Source organism: Taudactylus pleione, unplaced genomic scaffold, assembly GCF_031769625.1.
Source record: "Taudactylus pleione unplaced genomic scaffold, aTauple2 ptg000279l, whole genome shotgun sequence".
NCBI classification, from domain to species: Eukaryota; Metazoa; Chordata; class Amphibia; order Anura; family Myobatrachidae; genus Taudactylus; species Taudactylus pleione.
Window position 1 is genome coordinate 2,686,938 of NW_028284681.1, and position 17,920 is coordinate 2,704,857.

The 17,920-nt window shown below is 39.7% G+C and overlaps 1 protein-coding gene across 4 annotated transcripts in view; it reads right to left on the reverse strand.

The window, feature by feature from the left end:
• Nucleotides 1–17,920, reverse strand: part of NCOA5 (nuclear receptor coactivator 5) — an 82,410-nt gene that overhangs the window by 34,159 nt on the left and 30,331 nt on the right. For 2 of the 4 annotated variants that reach the window (XM_088481935.1, XM_088481937.1), the window contains 5 exons: nt 16,412–16,478; nt 14,960–15,265; nt 10,668–10,768; nt 10,066–10,192; nt 9,768–9,967 (listed from right to left, as the gene is read on the reverse strand). In XM_088481935.1, coding sequence (XP_088338061.1) covers nt 9,768–9,967; nt 10,066–10,192; nt 10,668–10,768; nt 14,960–15,265; nt 16,412–16,478 — 801 coding nt within the window. Of the gene's footprint in view, nt 1–9,767; nt 9,968–10,065; nt 10,193–10,667; nt 10,769–14,959; nt 15,329–16,411; nt 16,479–17,920 lie in introns of all 4 variants that reach the window. The other 2 variants (XM_088481934.1, XM_088481936.1) reach the window with 1 other exon arrangement.

Sequence of the window (17,920 nt, forward strand, 5' to 3'; positions counted from 1 at the left end):
GCCGGGGAGAGTTTCAAGGGAAATCGTACACAAATCGTACACATCGGCTGATTGTGTGCAGATCGCCATGTGTGTGGCCAGCTTTAGTGTTACACTGCTCTGCGACAGATGCCAAAATTCTAGCATCAATTAGCGCAGCTCCAATAGTGGAATCACCAAAATATTATGATGCCTCACTGATGTGGTCAATCAATGTCAACATTTCAGACTGCAAACCCTGCGGAAAGCTGTTCAAACCACTTTACCACCGTCCTCTGAGCATAAGCGGATACTTACGGGTCAATTCAAATTTGCACTAAAGTCGCACTGCCAGTAAGTACGGCTATATGTTGTTCTTATGGTACCGGCAGGCTTGTGAATTTTCGTTCACAGCCAAACAGTGTTTAATATAAAAATCCATGAGTCTGGGGCAAAACCAGGGGGGCTGTTGGCGGCATTTACACCTCCCACTCGCTCCTAATTAACCCTTAGACTGAGTTTAAGAGAGGACCCAGCAGCAACTTATATACATGTTGCGATTGCTCCTTATTCCTAACCACGCATTGGGAACAGGAAGTTTCAAAAAGAATGCTATTGGAGCAGCCTCTGTGATTAGACGCCAAAAATTTCCATAACCTCACTAGTGACTGGATGAAAGTCCTGTAGCCTGTGAGAGAAATTAAATGTCTAGTCAAGTTTGTTCTACACTTCGCAAAGTATATCCATAAACACGATATGAAGGAAAAAAAAAAAAAAAAAAAAAGACATACTTTATCCTTCTTGAACAATGAGGAGTCTGGATAAAATGGTTCTTCATTGTCTTGATATATATATTTCTTAAAGTGTCCCAGGTACAAATTTAGTTGAGGTGGGCATGTCAAAAGCTCACTAAAAGGAGGAATTTGTGTTGAAAACCTATACTAGGTGAAAGAGATATACCTATACTAGGGGATAAGTCCTCAAACAGGTGTATTTTCAAGTACTCTAGATTTGAGGTAGGTCCTGCTTTTTTTGGCCTTGATTTAATACGGGCAGCAGGATTGGATAACTGTTTACGTAAATGGCTTTGTCACTGAATCATTTCTGCTAGAGAGGGGCACTAGAAGGGTATGTCAACTGTCTCAGTTGTTATACACCATGTGCTGGTTGTTTTAGGTTTTGAGAGAATAATTGATTTATATGCCGATGATAGGATATTGTTTTTGACTCAAAGTGTGCCCTTTGCCTGCAATGATTGATCGTTTTGGTTTCTACTCAGGGGTATATCTGTAGTTTTCCCCCTTCTCCCCACTGTCACAACCACTTATACTTTACCCCTACAGTTGTCGTAATTTAACTTTTTAAATTATCTTTCTATTTAGGTTACTTATTCCTCGGCTGCATATAACCCTTTAAATCTTTGTCCTCAAATTGAGGATTTAAAAACTCCCATATCTGGCAGAAGATTCCATTGTCAGTCACAGGCCAAGTAAATTGGTGATTTAACCCAAGTACACCTTTATATCACCCTTTCTCTTCTGATACAATTACTCAGTACATAACTTTGTTTAGCTGGGACAGGTCCACGTAGCTTCCAAAACTCTCTGCAGGGTCAGAGGGGCTTGCTCTGCCAAACATGCGGTTTTATCTCACTGGCCAAATAGTGCACTTGTGTAAATGGGTTACTCAGTTGGAGCAGGGGAATGCACATTTGGCTCTCCTAGAGGGTCAGTTTTGTTGTTCACATAGTTACAATTTCTTTTGGCTAGGTCTTCGCACTCTTTTGCCCTTCCCCTATACTGCAACAGGTGCATAGGGTTTGGACTGTGGCGACTAACATCTTGGGTGATTCCAAGCTTGACCCTTGTTCTCTACTCTGCTCTCATGAAACTATATAAAATCGAAGGGTAGCACAGTGTGGATGTCTTATAAATTATCTTTTTATAGCATCAATTCCATATCACTATGGAATCTTACGCTCCTTCGCTTGTTTGCCCTCTACCTTTTGTCTTTCCATCTCATTTGTTGGTATTTTCTGGTACCTGCAGCTTATACATGCCCCCTGTGCACTTTGGGAGAGGTATTCCCGTTTGGAGTCTCCGGTTAGTTTTTTAGTCAGAACCCTCTCCAAATGAAAGTCCATTTCACATGCATATTACTCTTGTCAAGACTGTTGGGTTTCTGGGCTGTGTTGACTTAAGGTAAGCTTCTGGGCTGTGCTCACTAGGTGACTAGGAAAAGACAGTATGATTAAGACATCGTAATCGTACAGTCATTCCCCATACCCTACAGTGCCTACACTGAACGATTAGTCGTTCAGTGTAGGCACCCTCCTTCAACCCGAACATGGCCAATCTGTCGTTATTGGCAGATTGACCGGCATGTTTGGGCGATGAATGATGTCGGAAACGACCAGCGGGAGCGTGCATTCGCTGGTAGTTTCCGACATAGTTACAGAAAAAAAAAGGGGATTTTCCCTCCAGCAAAATCAACAAAAATACTTGAAACCTACATGTTAATAGAAATTCAGAGGTATTGGTTTACATACATTTGCAAATATATGAATAAGCGCTGGGCCAACATCAAGGCTCCTCTATACCAGCGTCCCTAACAAAATAGACAAACAAATAGAAAGGTGATATTTTTTTATCACCTTTCTAATTGTTTGTCTATTTTGTATGTAATTTTAACCCCTTACCATTAACACTTATTGATTTATCTTTACACAACTATACTTTACACTTCACTTTCACCTTTTTTCCATTTTTCGTGTGATGCCCTGGGGATGGTCCTTGGCTGGATTCTTTTGGGGTTCCCTGCGTCTCAGACGTGAACCCCATGTTAGGGTCGCTGGTATAGAGGAGCCTTGACGTTGGCCCAGCGCTTATTCATATATTTGCAAATGTATGTAAACCAATATCTCTGAATTTCTATCATGTAGGATTCAAGTATTTTTGTTGATTTTGCTACAGTGTGCTGGAGGGAAAATCCCTTTTTTTCTGTAGCTCAGTGTAAACCCCACCCTTTACAAGCACCTGTGCAATGTCATTAAGTTGATGTGAGCGACCACCACACTTTTTGTTTGCAGTTTCCGACATAGTGCAAGATTAGTAAGCGATTGCACGATCAGCTGGTTTCTGGCTCTGGCCCAGTCCTCAGATTGTCTCTTTATGGTCTTGGGTTGGTACTTGTATAAAGAACACTGGGATACGATTTCCCTACTTAGTCCCTGTATTTGCCTCTTTGGTTTCGGCCTGGCGATTCAGTTCGACCATACAATTATAGGTCAATCATCTAGTGTAAATCTGTGTCTGTATTGCCCGAACATGGATGACTCCTAGTCCATCCCTTTTCCTTCCTGGGTGGCTCTCGTCAATGTTAGAGTCTCACATGAATGCTTCATGTACCGTGAGAAAAAGTGTCCTCTTAAGTTTAACACTGGAGACTGGAGCCTCTGGCAATCTAAATATGTGCTAGAAACTCCTACTTTCTAATACTCCTCTATTCCCCTCAGGATAAATTTATTGGGTGTCTGTCACCCTGCTTTTTCTTTTCTATCAAATATTTTGTGTCTTTTAGACACTACATACAATATTGTATTCTCTTTATGGTTCAGTGTTTTCCAGAAGTCATTCCTTATGTTCTATTATTGCTATGAAAATGCCACAATTCCACGTTTTAATATATATCTTATGTACTTGTCCATATCATACCCATGCATTGTTTGTTAATTATTTCACTGTGCTCGTGTTTATCCTATGGTAGACACTTGTTCTGAACTGTATGGTGTCAGTTTTTAGGGATGGGTAAGGGATACCGGCAGTCAAAATCCCGATGCCAGCATCCCAACAGGGTTAGGATAGACACCTGTATGCTAACCCTCTCCCTAACCCTCCCTGGTGCCTAGACCTAACCTCCCCCCAGTGCCTAAATCTAACCTCCCCACCCAGCACCCTAAACCTAACCCTCCCCACCTTCGAGATGCCGGCACCAGGATGCTGACAGGTATTGGGATACTGAACATATCACCTTTTTTTTGGTTTTCTATTTTTTTTGTTATTGAAAAAGTTTCAATAAAAAAAAACAAAGATAATTTTTGGCTGCCGCCAACTCTGAATGGCTCACCGTTGTATTAAAACCCACTCTGCTTATGCGAGAATGCCCCATTTCAACAGTTATGCCTCTTTAGTCGAGTGTATATTGAAATGTGTAACACTATGCCACGCAGATACACAAGTCTGCTCAGTTTCGAAGCATGCACAGTGCAGAGAAACTGCGAGACACTCTGCAAACAAGCGTATATTAAACTCTGCATCAGCCCCATTGTCTTTGTGAGAAGGAAGACTACTAATTCTCAAAATTCAACATCTAGTATATCAACATCAGTCTGAGTAAATGGTGCCTATAAGGAATGTCCGCAACTATAAAGGCATTCTGCCCTGATAGTGGTGGCTGTCAAAGTCAAATAATTGAAAGAGATAGTTTACTATCATTATCTGACGATATAGTCATCTATGGTCGGAAGACGTGTTCCGAGGATGGTACTTTGCGTCGCGCAATCCAATGCACACAAATGCGAATCCACAACATACTGACGCATATACACACACACGCTCGTATGTATATTCACATATGTACAAGTAGACGCTCATATGCGTATTCACATACATACGCACATTTGCTATTTCAATACACAGACGCACATATGCGAACGCATACATATAAAATGGTTTACACACATTATAGTTAAAGGTTTTGTTAGCCAATAATTATACTGTATACTGGGACCATTGCGCACGCGTATGTATCGGGCTGTACTATTTTCTTTGCTTTTTACTCTAATTGTTAAATCTTACATCGTGTTATCCCTTTTACATAAATAATTTTGTGCTTTGGAACCGCACGATTGGACTGGAAAGCAATTCTTTCTTAAGCGACTTGCAGCGCTAAATAGCGACTTATAGGAATCAATATGGCATATGAAATATCAACTGGACCTGCACAAACCAGTGGAAATACTATCCTTTTCTATATCAAGTCAAACTTAAAAAAAACTAATTTTTTTAAAATCACTTGGATGGTGACAGAATCCAAAAATATTATGGAATGTCCCCAACCAGAATGGATCATGCTCAGACACTCCAGCCGGGGCTTTTATTTACTTACATAAATAGTACAATGAATGCGGCTCCAAAATACAAACTACAGTAAAACACTACGAGCATGAGGGTAGCATGACATGCGATTCCGCATTTTCTAAACACATGCATCTTCGGATCTGTCCTGACAATCAGATGGTAGTTGCTCTTATAAAACACCAAGGTGGTACAAGAAACCGAACCATGATGGTGGAAACAACAATATTGCCATGGGTAGAAGAAACTTTGGTATAACGCACTGCATAAAGCAAGAAAATATATAGCAGATTGTCTCAGTTGAATGTAAGCTCTCACGAGCAGGGCCATCTACCCTCTTGTGCTTCTCCTTACTATAGTGTCATTTACTTCTTACTCACCACTAGGGCACCTAACACTTGGTTGCTTATGCTCTGTTGCTTATCTGGGTGATATAGTCACTAATGTAGCAATATATATTATCCATGTCCTGTATTGTATTGTTCTGTAAGTCACTTGTATACAATTTGTTTTTGTACTTTGTAAGGCGCTGCGGAACACTTGTGGCGCCATATAAATAAATGATAATAATAATAATAATAATAATAAGTCCTTCCTATAGAATGGGCCTTTGTCCCTTACTCAAAGATTTTTCAACTGCTAGCACGGATGTTGATAATTTTAAACACCAAGGTAATTTTGTTTTATTCTCAGACTCGGGGACAGCAAATCAAAATGTATTAAGATACTATTGATTTCATAGAACTTTCACCTACAGTAGGCATTCTCTTCCATTCCTTTCATTGCTCACACTCTACTGAAAAAGTACATGTCATATGTGGCTTTTTCAGCAGGGCGCTGCCATAAGGGCAGGACGCATTTTGTCATTTTGAAATCGGACAGGGCGTGGCGCACTACTAAAACAGCCTAGCAGAAACACCATCATAGTGGTGCATGGTTTCCAGGAGCTTGGTAAATGAAACTGCCTTGCTTCTATCAAATTAGTTAGATCTTACGCACCAGGGATTTATTCTGCATCCCAACCCAAATGTCTTGTCTTTGTGGGCATAGAGATTAAGTGGTCATTACCAAGTTGCAAATGAATCTCTGATATTGAGCCATTTAAAAACTAGAAAACAAAAATTATTTTATTGACTAATATGATTTGGGAATGATTATTCTGTGAATCGAATGTAAATTATTTGACCCCACTTCCAATATCATTCCAATGATCCTAGGTCTATTTGATCATGATGGATTTGACAATGATCTTTGCCCTAAAGCTGGCCACACACATGGTGATCTGCATACGATCAGCCGATGTGTACGATTTGTGTACGAGTTCCCTTGAAACTCTCCCCGGCAGCTCTGCACACGATCTGCACACAATTTGGTGTCCAATCTTCAAACGATCTCTCCTGCAGTCAGACTTTCACAGTGCATCGCCTCCTAGGTTGTCAGATCTGCCCTACTGCACGGAAGATCTGACGATGCGATGTGCGACCAGTAGGGACGCGCAATATGAGTGGAGACTCACGATTTACTCAGGATTTGGCCATATTTTACATGATCTGTCGTTCCAATGTGTCGGAATTGGCCAGATCGCGTAAAAAATCGCTATGTGTGTGGCCAGCTTAAAAGTTCAGGTGTCTGCACGTAATTTTTTGGACACTAGGGGGTATATTTACTTATGTTCAGGTTTTTAGAAGTGGATAGGTTGCCCATAGCAACCAGATTCTAGTTATCTTCTATAAGGTGCTAGATAAATGTTAAGTAGAATCTGACTGGTTACTATGGGTAACATTTTCACCTCTAAAAACCAGCACTTTAGTATATGTAGCCCTATGTTGGAGTCTGTTTAATTATTTTTACTGATTGAAAAAGTTCATCAATGTATTGGGCTTTTTCTGGCACCTTGGGATCTTAACCTAGTACTAGATGCTGTGAAGTCTGATCCGTTGCACAATGTCTCTCCAAAGTAACGTACAAGAGAAGTGCTTCTGGTAGTAATCATGTCTGCCTGTCAAGTGTGAGAATTATACACTATGGGGGAAAATAAATTCTTTATGACGCCCACAGCAGTATTGCGTGCACGACAGAATCTATTCAGTTATTCCTGCTCACGGGCGCATGATTTCTGGTCCCACCCTCCTGAGGTGGCGAGCACACATATGGCACCTAATTGAATCCGGCCCCAAGTGTAGTTTTTTCGAAACATTATCGCACCCGCGATATCGTTAATGCACACGTGATTGTAGCAAATTATTGCACCCGCGATATCGTTAATGCACATGTGATTGTAGCAAATTATTGCACCCGCGATATCGTTAATGCACACGTGATTGTAGCAAATTATTGCACCCGCGATAATGCAATAGTGAGAAAAAGGCGAAAAGCTTATCAGACCAGGTAAAGAAAACATGCAAAATTCCTTTTTTTTGACTTTGGACACCCCCCCTGATGAAAAATTAGTCCAAAAGTTTTTTGTAATTTGACGAAATACGACCGGTCAAATTTTAGGTGAAAAATAAATAAATAAAATAAAGATGAAAATGGGTTTAACATATTGGGTCTGGTATTACGAGGGAGGGGGGCTATATGGATGAATCAAAGTGTTTTGAACATTGCATGTGGTTGCAGCAGGTTTTTTTTTTTTTTTTTTTACGTTTTTAAAAGTGCGCTTTTACGACATGAAAATATACTTGCATGCATTTTAACGTACCCCCAATTTACGTGGAACAGTATTTTTCCTGGGGGAAAAAAATAGCTATCTTTTTTTTTTAAATTTCAAATACGCAAATTACCGCCAACCGACGCAATTTAAGAACCCAAAATACTATTGTTAAGCCCAATAATACACTTAAATTAAATTCGGATCTACGTCAGCCAGTATTTGGGGTTCAGACGCAATTTCCTGCATGTACTGACTTTTTAGTCTACTTGTTTTATCGCAACAACCAGTTTTCCTTTTTTTGCAGAAACGGGAGCGCGCATTCAATAATTGGCAGATTACACCGGCGAAATGCGCAGATATCGCTAATTGAAAACGGCCCAGTGTCGAAAAGTCCAGGTTTGGCTGCGCGTTAACTAGCACTTTAGACTTGTTTAGCCGCTTTATATGGTGCACTAACAAAAAGATAACCAGCATTGAGAGGTTACCCAGACCTGCCTGTCCTTTGTGACAGGAGTTTGTACAGTGAGCAGATAGACAATGGTAGCGCAACATCTACACTGAAGGCAATAGGCTTTATATATAATGCATTAAAAAGCCAACGCTGCTGTGGCAATGCAAATAAAGCGCAGCAAAAAGTCTGTAGATGCAAAGCCCTGCCTCCCAGTGTTCCTGTCTCTATATTCAAAATTAGCTGCAAATTGTGCACCAGCAGCTACTAACCCTCACACTGTGGAAGAAACCGCACTGTGGTCGTCGCCGCTCGCCCTGTGAGGGGTCAGTGCGGCGCCTGTTCCTATATGAAAACGAGCTCCCTGCTGTCCCGCGAGGCTAGGCAATGCCGCCCCTGGCATGTGTGTACAGGAAGAGATGGCTGCAGGGACAGTGCACCCTCCCTCAAGCCGCGTGGAAAGTGCTGCATAAATTGACGCTTTAACGCCAGCGGTTATAGGACTCTGGCGCCTCTACCATGTGCAGGACTGCAGCCACAGCCACACAGCGCCAGGGAGATCTTGCAGAGGTGAAAATTGCCACTAGATGCTGAGAACCGCTGCTCGCACTGGGAGAGCACAGTGTGGCGCTGATATGTACAGCGCTAAGGAAGAGTTTCTTTGAAAATAAGTAGTGCAGAGCATAATAAAATATTCTACATGATGCGTTTACACTATCAGGTGTAGGAGCATGCTCTCACCTGTAGTTCCACAGGAGCTGTTGTGCTGGGAGACTTGAACCAGTTACTAACGGAGCTCCCCACCCTTGCTATCCTTACTTTCTGCCCAAGGCCGTCTGGCGAGTACCGGGACCTGGACACTCACCACAATAAGCTGTGGCGGGTCCCCAGGGTCATGGACACTAGCCTCAGTCGGCTGTGGCAGGTCCCTTTCGGCGGCTGTCAATGTTGCAGGCAGACTGCAGTCTGCCTGTGAAGATCATCAAAGACAAAAAGAAAAAGTTAAAAAAAAAAAAAAAAAAGGGCTGAATACATCTCTCTGTGCACCAGACTCCTTTGTGGTACTAATTTAAACTGAAGTCTGCTGGGGTATAGAGGAAGGGGGGAGCCAACTACAAGTCTGAAGACTCCACTCATCATCCATCTAAACCCCAGTGTATATACTCCAGTGTCCCCTAGTGGATGAAGAAAAAAAAAAAAAAGAGTGGTATTGCAAACTAATCCTACTTTTCTACTTAGCAGTCTTTACTTTCATATCAAGAGACTATACGTCCTTCTCTTTTATACAACAAAGAACATTTTAATTGTGTAGGTTTACAAAGGGGAATGAACGCAAGGGTGGGGGTGACCTCCAGTGCACACAGGGGTCAGGTTTCTATAGAAATTTATTATGCAAGGTGTTCGGGAACAACAAGAATAAAAAAAAAAAACTGTTCAATGGACCAATACTTTGGTGAAATTTGGCCTGGAGAAATATACACAGAACTCACTCCAATTAATTTTCCAGACATCTTCCTTATTATATTTCACAATCACACCTTAAAGCATTTACTGGACTTTGACAGACATTTACCTTGAGGTGTTCCAAACAAGATATTCACAGTGCAAGAGCGATGAGCCTGGTGCTGCTGAGTTATCACAATTGCAAAAGGCGTGCCTCCTCTAGAAACATCTTCCAAAGCCTGTGTTAAAGATACCTCTGTGTTCAAAAATATCAAGTCCACCATCATGCCCAGGTCACGGACTTTCCGCCCCAAAGACTCTGCATACTCTCTGGAAAAATAAGCAGGTTTAATCAATATTAGGGAGCTATGCTACCTGAAACAAACATGCCAAAGTGGCAAGATTAATGCAAACAAAAACATTCTTACTTTGACTGTTTGTTCACAACCACAACAGAGCAGTCTACAGGACGTTCAGCATCTACTCTCCTTTGAAGGTCGTCAAAAAATTGCCTATATAGTTCCTCTCTTCTACGTTCCTCACGCTTATAGCGATCTGCAGATTTAAAAAAATATTACTTTTGCTGAAAAGTTTTATAAACTCAAGTAAAAGTCTCAATGGCACTATGTGTAACCAAATTTTGCTCATTTTAAGAAAATACAATTTCATATTTAAAAAGGTAGATGCTCAAGCATATTTTATTTTTACAATTCTCCAGGGCTTATATTTTAATAGTCAATGCAGTGCAATGTCAATTAAGCCAACTGAAGGAGAACCAGTAGCAGTTCAACCAGATTAACACATTTGGATAAAATGTATTCAAATTCCTCCATGGTTGACAGTCCTGAAGGTGCGGCCATTACCAAACAAAGGTTGCTGAAAGCTTTATCTATAATCTCATCATCCTACTAGTCTGAAAAGAATGACCTTCAATGAAGTTCACCTCTGGTCAAAAGGGGGGGGGGGGGGGGGGGGGAATTTGGGGTTTAATTGGCTGGGTATTCGTTAGTGGTAATTAAAAAATACACACCATCTGGGTGTCTATCCAGGGGATCTCTAAAACGTTCATAGAAGTCCTCTTTTTTCCGGTAGAAATCCTCAAGCCGATACTTATCAAATACATCATCAAATCTGTGGGAAATAAAGCATATAAGTAAATTTAGAATCCTATAAATTTCACATCAACACAAATTATCAAAGCTTTGTACAAAGATGCAGAAAGACCTGCAGTATACACACAAATACAATTACAGTTACCAACAGTGTGTTTTGAGGTTCTCCTAATAGTAAGGTATAAGATGCATAAGACAAGCAATGTAGAGGAGGCCTAATTACAGCTATGTAGTGCTTGAAAGATATGAAGTAACTGCATTGCCTAATTACTGTAAACTATGTTAATTTTTTTTTTTTTTTTAAATTTAGTATAAAATTAACTGGTTACTACTCTGAACCAAGATTGGTGGCTCACTTTCATGTGGCGTAAAGTTGACATTCCAAGTGTTCCAGGTCACACTGGTAAAAAAATTCCTTTATGTTGTTCCCTTGAGCAATACAGGAATGGCAATTTGGAACCTTTAGGTACTTGAGCCCCACATTTCAAAAGTGAAGGGGCTAATCAAAAGCACTATAAGGGGAATTATTGGTAAGCTTTCTCCACAATTTTAACTTGATTTTACTCAAGACGCAGGAGGGTGCAGGACTTTGAGACACCATTACAGAGGTCTGGCGATAAAGATATTTAGCCCAACCCCTTCTAACAAATTTACAGAACTTTTAAAAAAACTAGGAAATATGGGGAGAGCATTAGCTTTGCTCTATTTGTCCAATCCTGGCATCCACAGACTTAGTGTTACCCTTGTTTGAAAGCCTCCTCTTCCAAACAATGTAACCCTGAAAACTTACTCTGTTGATCATCAGTATACCCCTGCACTGCAGAAATCAAATGAAATCCAAGGATAGGGGAATCTTTGTTCATCCTGGTTTCAAAAAAAACTCAGAGGCACACTCATTTAAAATGTAAGAACAGCTTTCAAATGATATGGCCACTCAGTGGTTATTGTCTGATGATCACAAGTCAATATCAACTGCAGAAATACTAGTAGATCGGGCAGAATGGAGAGGGCACTTAACGTGTACGTTTTCCAACATCTTAGCACTACACATTCTGTCAGCCTCAATTTAAAGAGGGGAGTCCCTTCCTGCAAACAATATGCCCTCATAGTAGTTATGCACCAGACAAATCTCTAAATTATAGAAAGAATTAAAGAAATCCATAGATGGGGGCTGGATTTTCCAAAAGCAAAACCAAACCATTTTGGCAGTTTGCATATTTCTCCTCAAAAAGCAAAAACTTTCCAGGAAATTTTAAATTTAATTTACTTAAATAAAAAAGGAAAACCAGAACAAATACACAAGGCATTATTTGCGTGGGTACAGCATATATAAAGATAATGATGTTGGAATGTGACTAAAAAAGTGGCACAATAAAGTCAGCAGCGAATGGGTTAATTTAGAGAGCATAGCACTGCATTCCTTGCGGGTACTTTACAAATATTTGTTTTGCAACCTGTCCATTAGGAATTTACATAGTGTATATTTGTCTATATAGCCAGGTATTTATTTTCTTGATATAGCCATTAAGCCATATATTCTTTCAAATATGAATGTTAATTTTATTTGTGTAGCACTTCAAAATGGTTAATAGTGGTGTATCATTTTTCAATTACAATATTACTATTCATTTATCAAAAAAGACATTAAATATTTAAAATCATGAAAGGTCAAAAGAAAGGTTTACTAATACTGGACAATTTAATTAGTCACAAGTTTCCGTAGGTTTTGTTTCTGTAATTGTAATTTTGTGTAGAAACATTAAGCAAAAGGGTAATACTTAACCTTTCAGCAAACTGAATCACCCTTCTCGCCTTTGAAGAACTATAAAAGCAATGGAGAATAGAGAATATAGGGTAGCCCACCTCTCTGCATAGGATCATGACCAGCAGCTGTCCTAGGGGTCCTCCAATACCCTAATTCCAATGAAGGAATAAATTGCAATATAAAATGTAAGGACAGCGCATACGAGTTTTACCGGACCCAAGAGACACTGTTTAATGATATAAAATTTATTGAAAACACCTGTATTAGGTACAATAAAATATAGACCATTAATTATTGCAAACTCTGCCGTGATCTGGGCATGAAACTGTAAACATGTACATACAAGAATGACTTCTAGCAGAGCACCATGTGATATACGTATTAAAATATTGGTCAATATTGTCAAGTACAAAAATCGTATGATCTAAACATAAAAAACTTTAAGACATGCATGTAGAGAAGACTTATAACTGAGCACCAGCTGTGTGCTCCAATCTCATATGGGTGTAACTTAAAAGTCCATTCATCTGAAAGCACCAGTTTTGAGTATATTAAAACCTCCTAGAGGATAAGTTATTAGCTCAAATAGCAATTCTTTTATGAAGATCCGTGGCAACAATGTTTATAAATTGTTTCCAATAGCTGCTGCACATTAAAACATAAGAGTCTTACCGTGTTTCCCAGATAATAAGACACTGTCTTTTTTTTTTTTGGTCAAAAACACACCATAGGGCTCATTTTCGGGGTAGGGCTTATTTTAATTAACATTGACAGCATCGTGCCCTCAGTCCCGCTTTTATCCCCATCATGCCCTCAGTCCTGCTTTTATCCCCATCATGGCCACAGCCCTGCTTTACAATTATTTACTTACCCTTATATTTTTTTTTAGTTAGGGCTTATTTTCGGGGTAGGGCTTATTTTGGACCGTTTTTCAAAAGTAAGGGTAGGGCTTATTTTCGGGGTAGGTCTTATTATCGGGGAAACACGGTATGTGTAAAAATTTCAGACCGGAGTCAATGAACCCCTTGCTAGTTGGGGGTGGGGGGGAGGGGAGGTGAGAATTAAGTCTGTTAACCCTTCCGTTGCTTACCTAGGATAGTAGGGCTGAGAAATAAGTGGGTAAGCTGCTCACCTACTCCCTCTGTCTCCTGTTGCATAGGCGATGCCATATAAGTCAGAGAAGCTGCAGCCGTCAGTAGGTGAATAGGGGTAGATATAGAATCCCGTGTCCGCGCCTGGTGTGAGGCCGTGTGCTTGCTGGAAAGCAGATGGTGCAGTAACTGGTGATGTACGGCTCTAGCCGCAATCAATCGCTGGGTTCAACGGAGGCACTTAAGGTAAGTAACTCAACTCCGGAGCTCCACGCGGCCACAGTAAAAATCTAAGACTTGGCTTGAACTGGTCTCCAAAATAGCAAGGGGTTCATTGACTTCGGTCGGTCTGCAATTTTTACACATAAGACTTGTATGTTTTAACGTGCAGCAGCTATTGGAAAAAATTTATAACATTGTTGCCACGGATCTTCATAAAAGAATTGCTATTTGAGCTAATACGGATACAAACTTATCCTCTAGGAGGATTTAATATACTCAAAACTGGTGCTTTCAGATGAATGGACTTTTAAGTTACACCCATGAGATTGGAGCAAACAGCTGGTGCTCAGTTACAAGTCTTCTCTACATGCATGTTTTACAGTTTTATGTTTAGATCATTACGATTTTTGTACTTGACAATATTGACCAATATTTTAATACGTATATCACATGGTGCTCTGCTAGAAGTCATTCTTATGCTGGCCATACACACTACAATTATCGGGACGATCCGCCCGATATCGGCGGATCGCCGCGATAATTGTAGCGTGTGGGGGGGCGACTGAGGGTTAAATATTGCTCAGTCGGGAATGCTGGATTGTCCAGCATGCCCGTCCGATGCGATATTTAGCAGGTAAACTGTAGGCCGCATCGGGCAGTGTATGCCCAGCGCAGCCGACAGACAGACATTTCCTGTGTTCCTTCCTACAGAAGGAACAGGGAAATGTTTCCGCCCCCGGGGGTGGAGCGCGGATGTCGGGCCATACACTGAGATTTCTTTCACAGTGTATGCCGGCGACTTCTGCGGCTGGCAGGCTGCCAGATAAAATGTCTGTCGGTCTGACAGGCATTTTATCTGGTAGTGTATGCCCACCATTATATGTACATGTTTACAGTTTCATGCCCAGATGACAGCAGAGTTTGCAATAATTAAGGGTCTATATTTTATTGTACCCAATACAGGTGTTTTCAAAATATTTTATATGATTAAACAGTGTGTCTCTTGGGTCCGGTTAGACTCATATGCGCTGTCCTTACATTCTATATTGATATAAAAGCAATGGTATGCGATTCAGAGGACATTTCTTAAGAGTAGTAGGCAACAACTACATTGTACTTTAACAACCCATACCTGTATAACGGATCTCGTGGGTCACGAGCATCTCGGTAACGTTCAAACAATAGATTTTGGAGCTCTCTTGCATCACGGGGATCACGTAAGCGAGCTTCCATAGCATCTCTTATGTCTCTTGGGTCACGTAATTCTCTAGGATCTCTGAGCTCACGGGTATCCCGTACATCCCTAGAATTGTGACCCTCTCTCACATCTCTGGTTTCGCGATTATCTCGAATATCTCTTTGTTCCCGTCCTTCTCGTGTTTCCCGAGTTGTTTGTGAGTCTCTATTGTCTCTGGGTTCTCTACTGTCTCTCCTAGGGCTGGAACGTAAAGGGGAGCGATCACGTCTTGGTTCTTGGCTGTCCCCATAAGCATACAAATCTCTGAAGTACCAAAAAACAACGGTTAATTTAAATATAGAAAGTCACATAAGAAACTTGTGACATTTAAGAATTAAGATTTTCTAGCTGTAATGGTCCAGAGTAATGCGTTAAAGGAGTGCAGTTAATTCTTCCATGGACTTGGAACATAAAAATTACCATGATAGCAGCATTTAGAAATGAAAAAAAAAAAAAAAAAAAAGGGTTGCTTGTTTTATTTTTTAAACTCATCAGCCGTAGCAAATCGATGCAGAGCGAAATTTACACGATGTACGCTTATTGCGATTGTCGATTATGCCCGGTTTTTTTTTTGTTTGTTTTTTTAAAACAAAGTTATGTACTTATATTAATGTAATGTTTTAGTAGAGTTCATCTTATTCAAAGAAAAATGATAAATTATTTGAACAGGGGTTAACACTTTTAAATTTGACCAGACATGGTTAACATTGTTGAGACAGAAAGAATATTTGCTTTCTAAAACCACCTATTTAAACAGATGTATCACAGCAAAATACCTTTTTAAATGTGTACTTTAGTTTGAAACAGACGTGTGGAATTCATATAACATTGGTGGTCTAGGACACATATCAAAGGAGGAAATTTGTATTTCTGCATGCTGTGAACTATTAATAAAAGTTTAACTTTGACACAAGAGTTTAAAGGCTATCATCTATAATAAAAAAAATAAACACTTAGTCCAATACCAGGTTGCTTAGGCTGTAGAACATTTTAAACCAAAATGAGAATTCTGCATAAAATTCAGGGTAAGTAATGCAATATTGGGTGCGCTTTTTTTACTCTTTTTTTTCTAAGATTAGAGGAAAGCTTACATACTAGTTTTAACCCATTGATCAAGATTTATTAAAACAGGCTGAGAAACGCAACGCAAGACAAACATTATTTATTTCAAAATTGTACTGTCTTATTATGGCGACTATCGAATCCGAATGGAAAATGGTCGTTGCCTTAGCTTGGGATGAAGTCCGGTAATGTAATTTGCAAATTTGTGACGATGTAGCTGGAGAAGATTTGTTCCAGGGCACCGAACTTATACAAAACCATGAATGACGCACGTAAGTACGTTACCTTCGCGATAGACTGGACCTGGATGGAGCCTTATTCATGTTTCTTCTGTCACCTGCCTTGTTAATATCTGTAAAGCACAATTAACCCATCTGTTCAATAACTTTAAAGATGAAAACATTTAAGTATATATAATGTCAAATAACACCGCTACCAAGGAAAGGGGACAGCTGGATGTTTATTTGCAGTCATTAATATATTCTAAACGATTTTACAAATATTCAAAAAAATATGTATTAGCAACTCAAATTTCCCTCCAACAATGGTCTTAAAGTGCAACCAAGGTCAACAGGAAGACGAAAGCTTGAGCATATATTCTACTTCCAAATACTTGATTACACAGTACATTTTGGAGACAAGCAAAGTGCAGAAACTGTTGTGGGGTTTCGTTTTGTAAGTTCACATGGCTTGAAGAAAAAAAAAAAAAAAAAAAAAAAAAAAGATTTGCCTTGTGGCTTTCAATTTCAGGAATAATCAAAATCTTACCAAATTGTATTATTTTAAAAAGTATTTTGACATTTTGCTATTAAGCAGTATAATCTGATGTGAGCAATAAATCCAACCTGGCATCCTAGAACAGTTTATCAATCTTTCTCTCCCACTGCTGAAGAGTGTGTCAAATCTGCACCACAGTTGTGCCCTACCATTATTTTTAAATATTCATACCGCATCCACTTCATGAGCATTTTTTTTTTTCCCTACACAAACAAATTTTTATCACATGGAAAAATAGGGAGCTTTATTTATACCCCAGTGATACTTTTACATTTATTGGCAACTAGCATTTGCCCACAGCTTCAATCCCATGGATGTCAGTTATTGCTCAGCGGAACTCATTTTACAAAGACTGTAGAGGCCTCTAATATTGTGATGTATATTTTATATTGTAGCCATTGAACACAAAATGTCTTTGTAAACTATATTTGCAGTTTTTCCTTCAGTAATAAACACAAAAAGATGCTTGGGACTACTACCTCTTGAGCAAGCCATTTAACCTACAGTAACACTGAAAAGCTGCAAGTAACAAGGTCAGCGACTCCAATATGCATTTGTCTTGGTGCGCCATCTACTGGATTGACATGTATACTGCAACTTCACGAGACAAGATAAGCTGCCTGATCAGTTTAATGCAGTTGGATTTTCCTGCTAAATAGATCTTGATATATAGATCCATGTATTTATAGATGCATCCATATATAAAACTGCATTTGGGGTGTGCAAAGTGTATATATGTACATACACACATTTACACACACGTGGCCAAAAGAGCAGACACATTTTGAAATGTTTTCAACTTTGAGTACTTCTAAAAAAAAGTTTCACTTCATGCAGTGCAATGATTCATATATCAAATGAAAGGAAATGTAATGCTGAATTCAACACAGAGGTCAAATATTTGCATTACAAGGGAAGTTATGCTACTTTCAGTCAGACAAAGAAGCACAGATGCGCGAGATTCAAGAAGCGGATTGTAGTAACAGCTACTACCAGCCAATTGGAATAGTCTTTCTG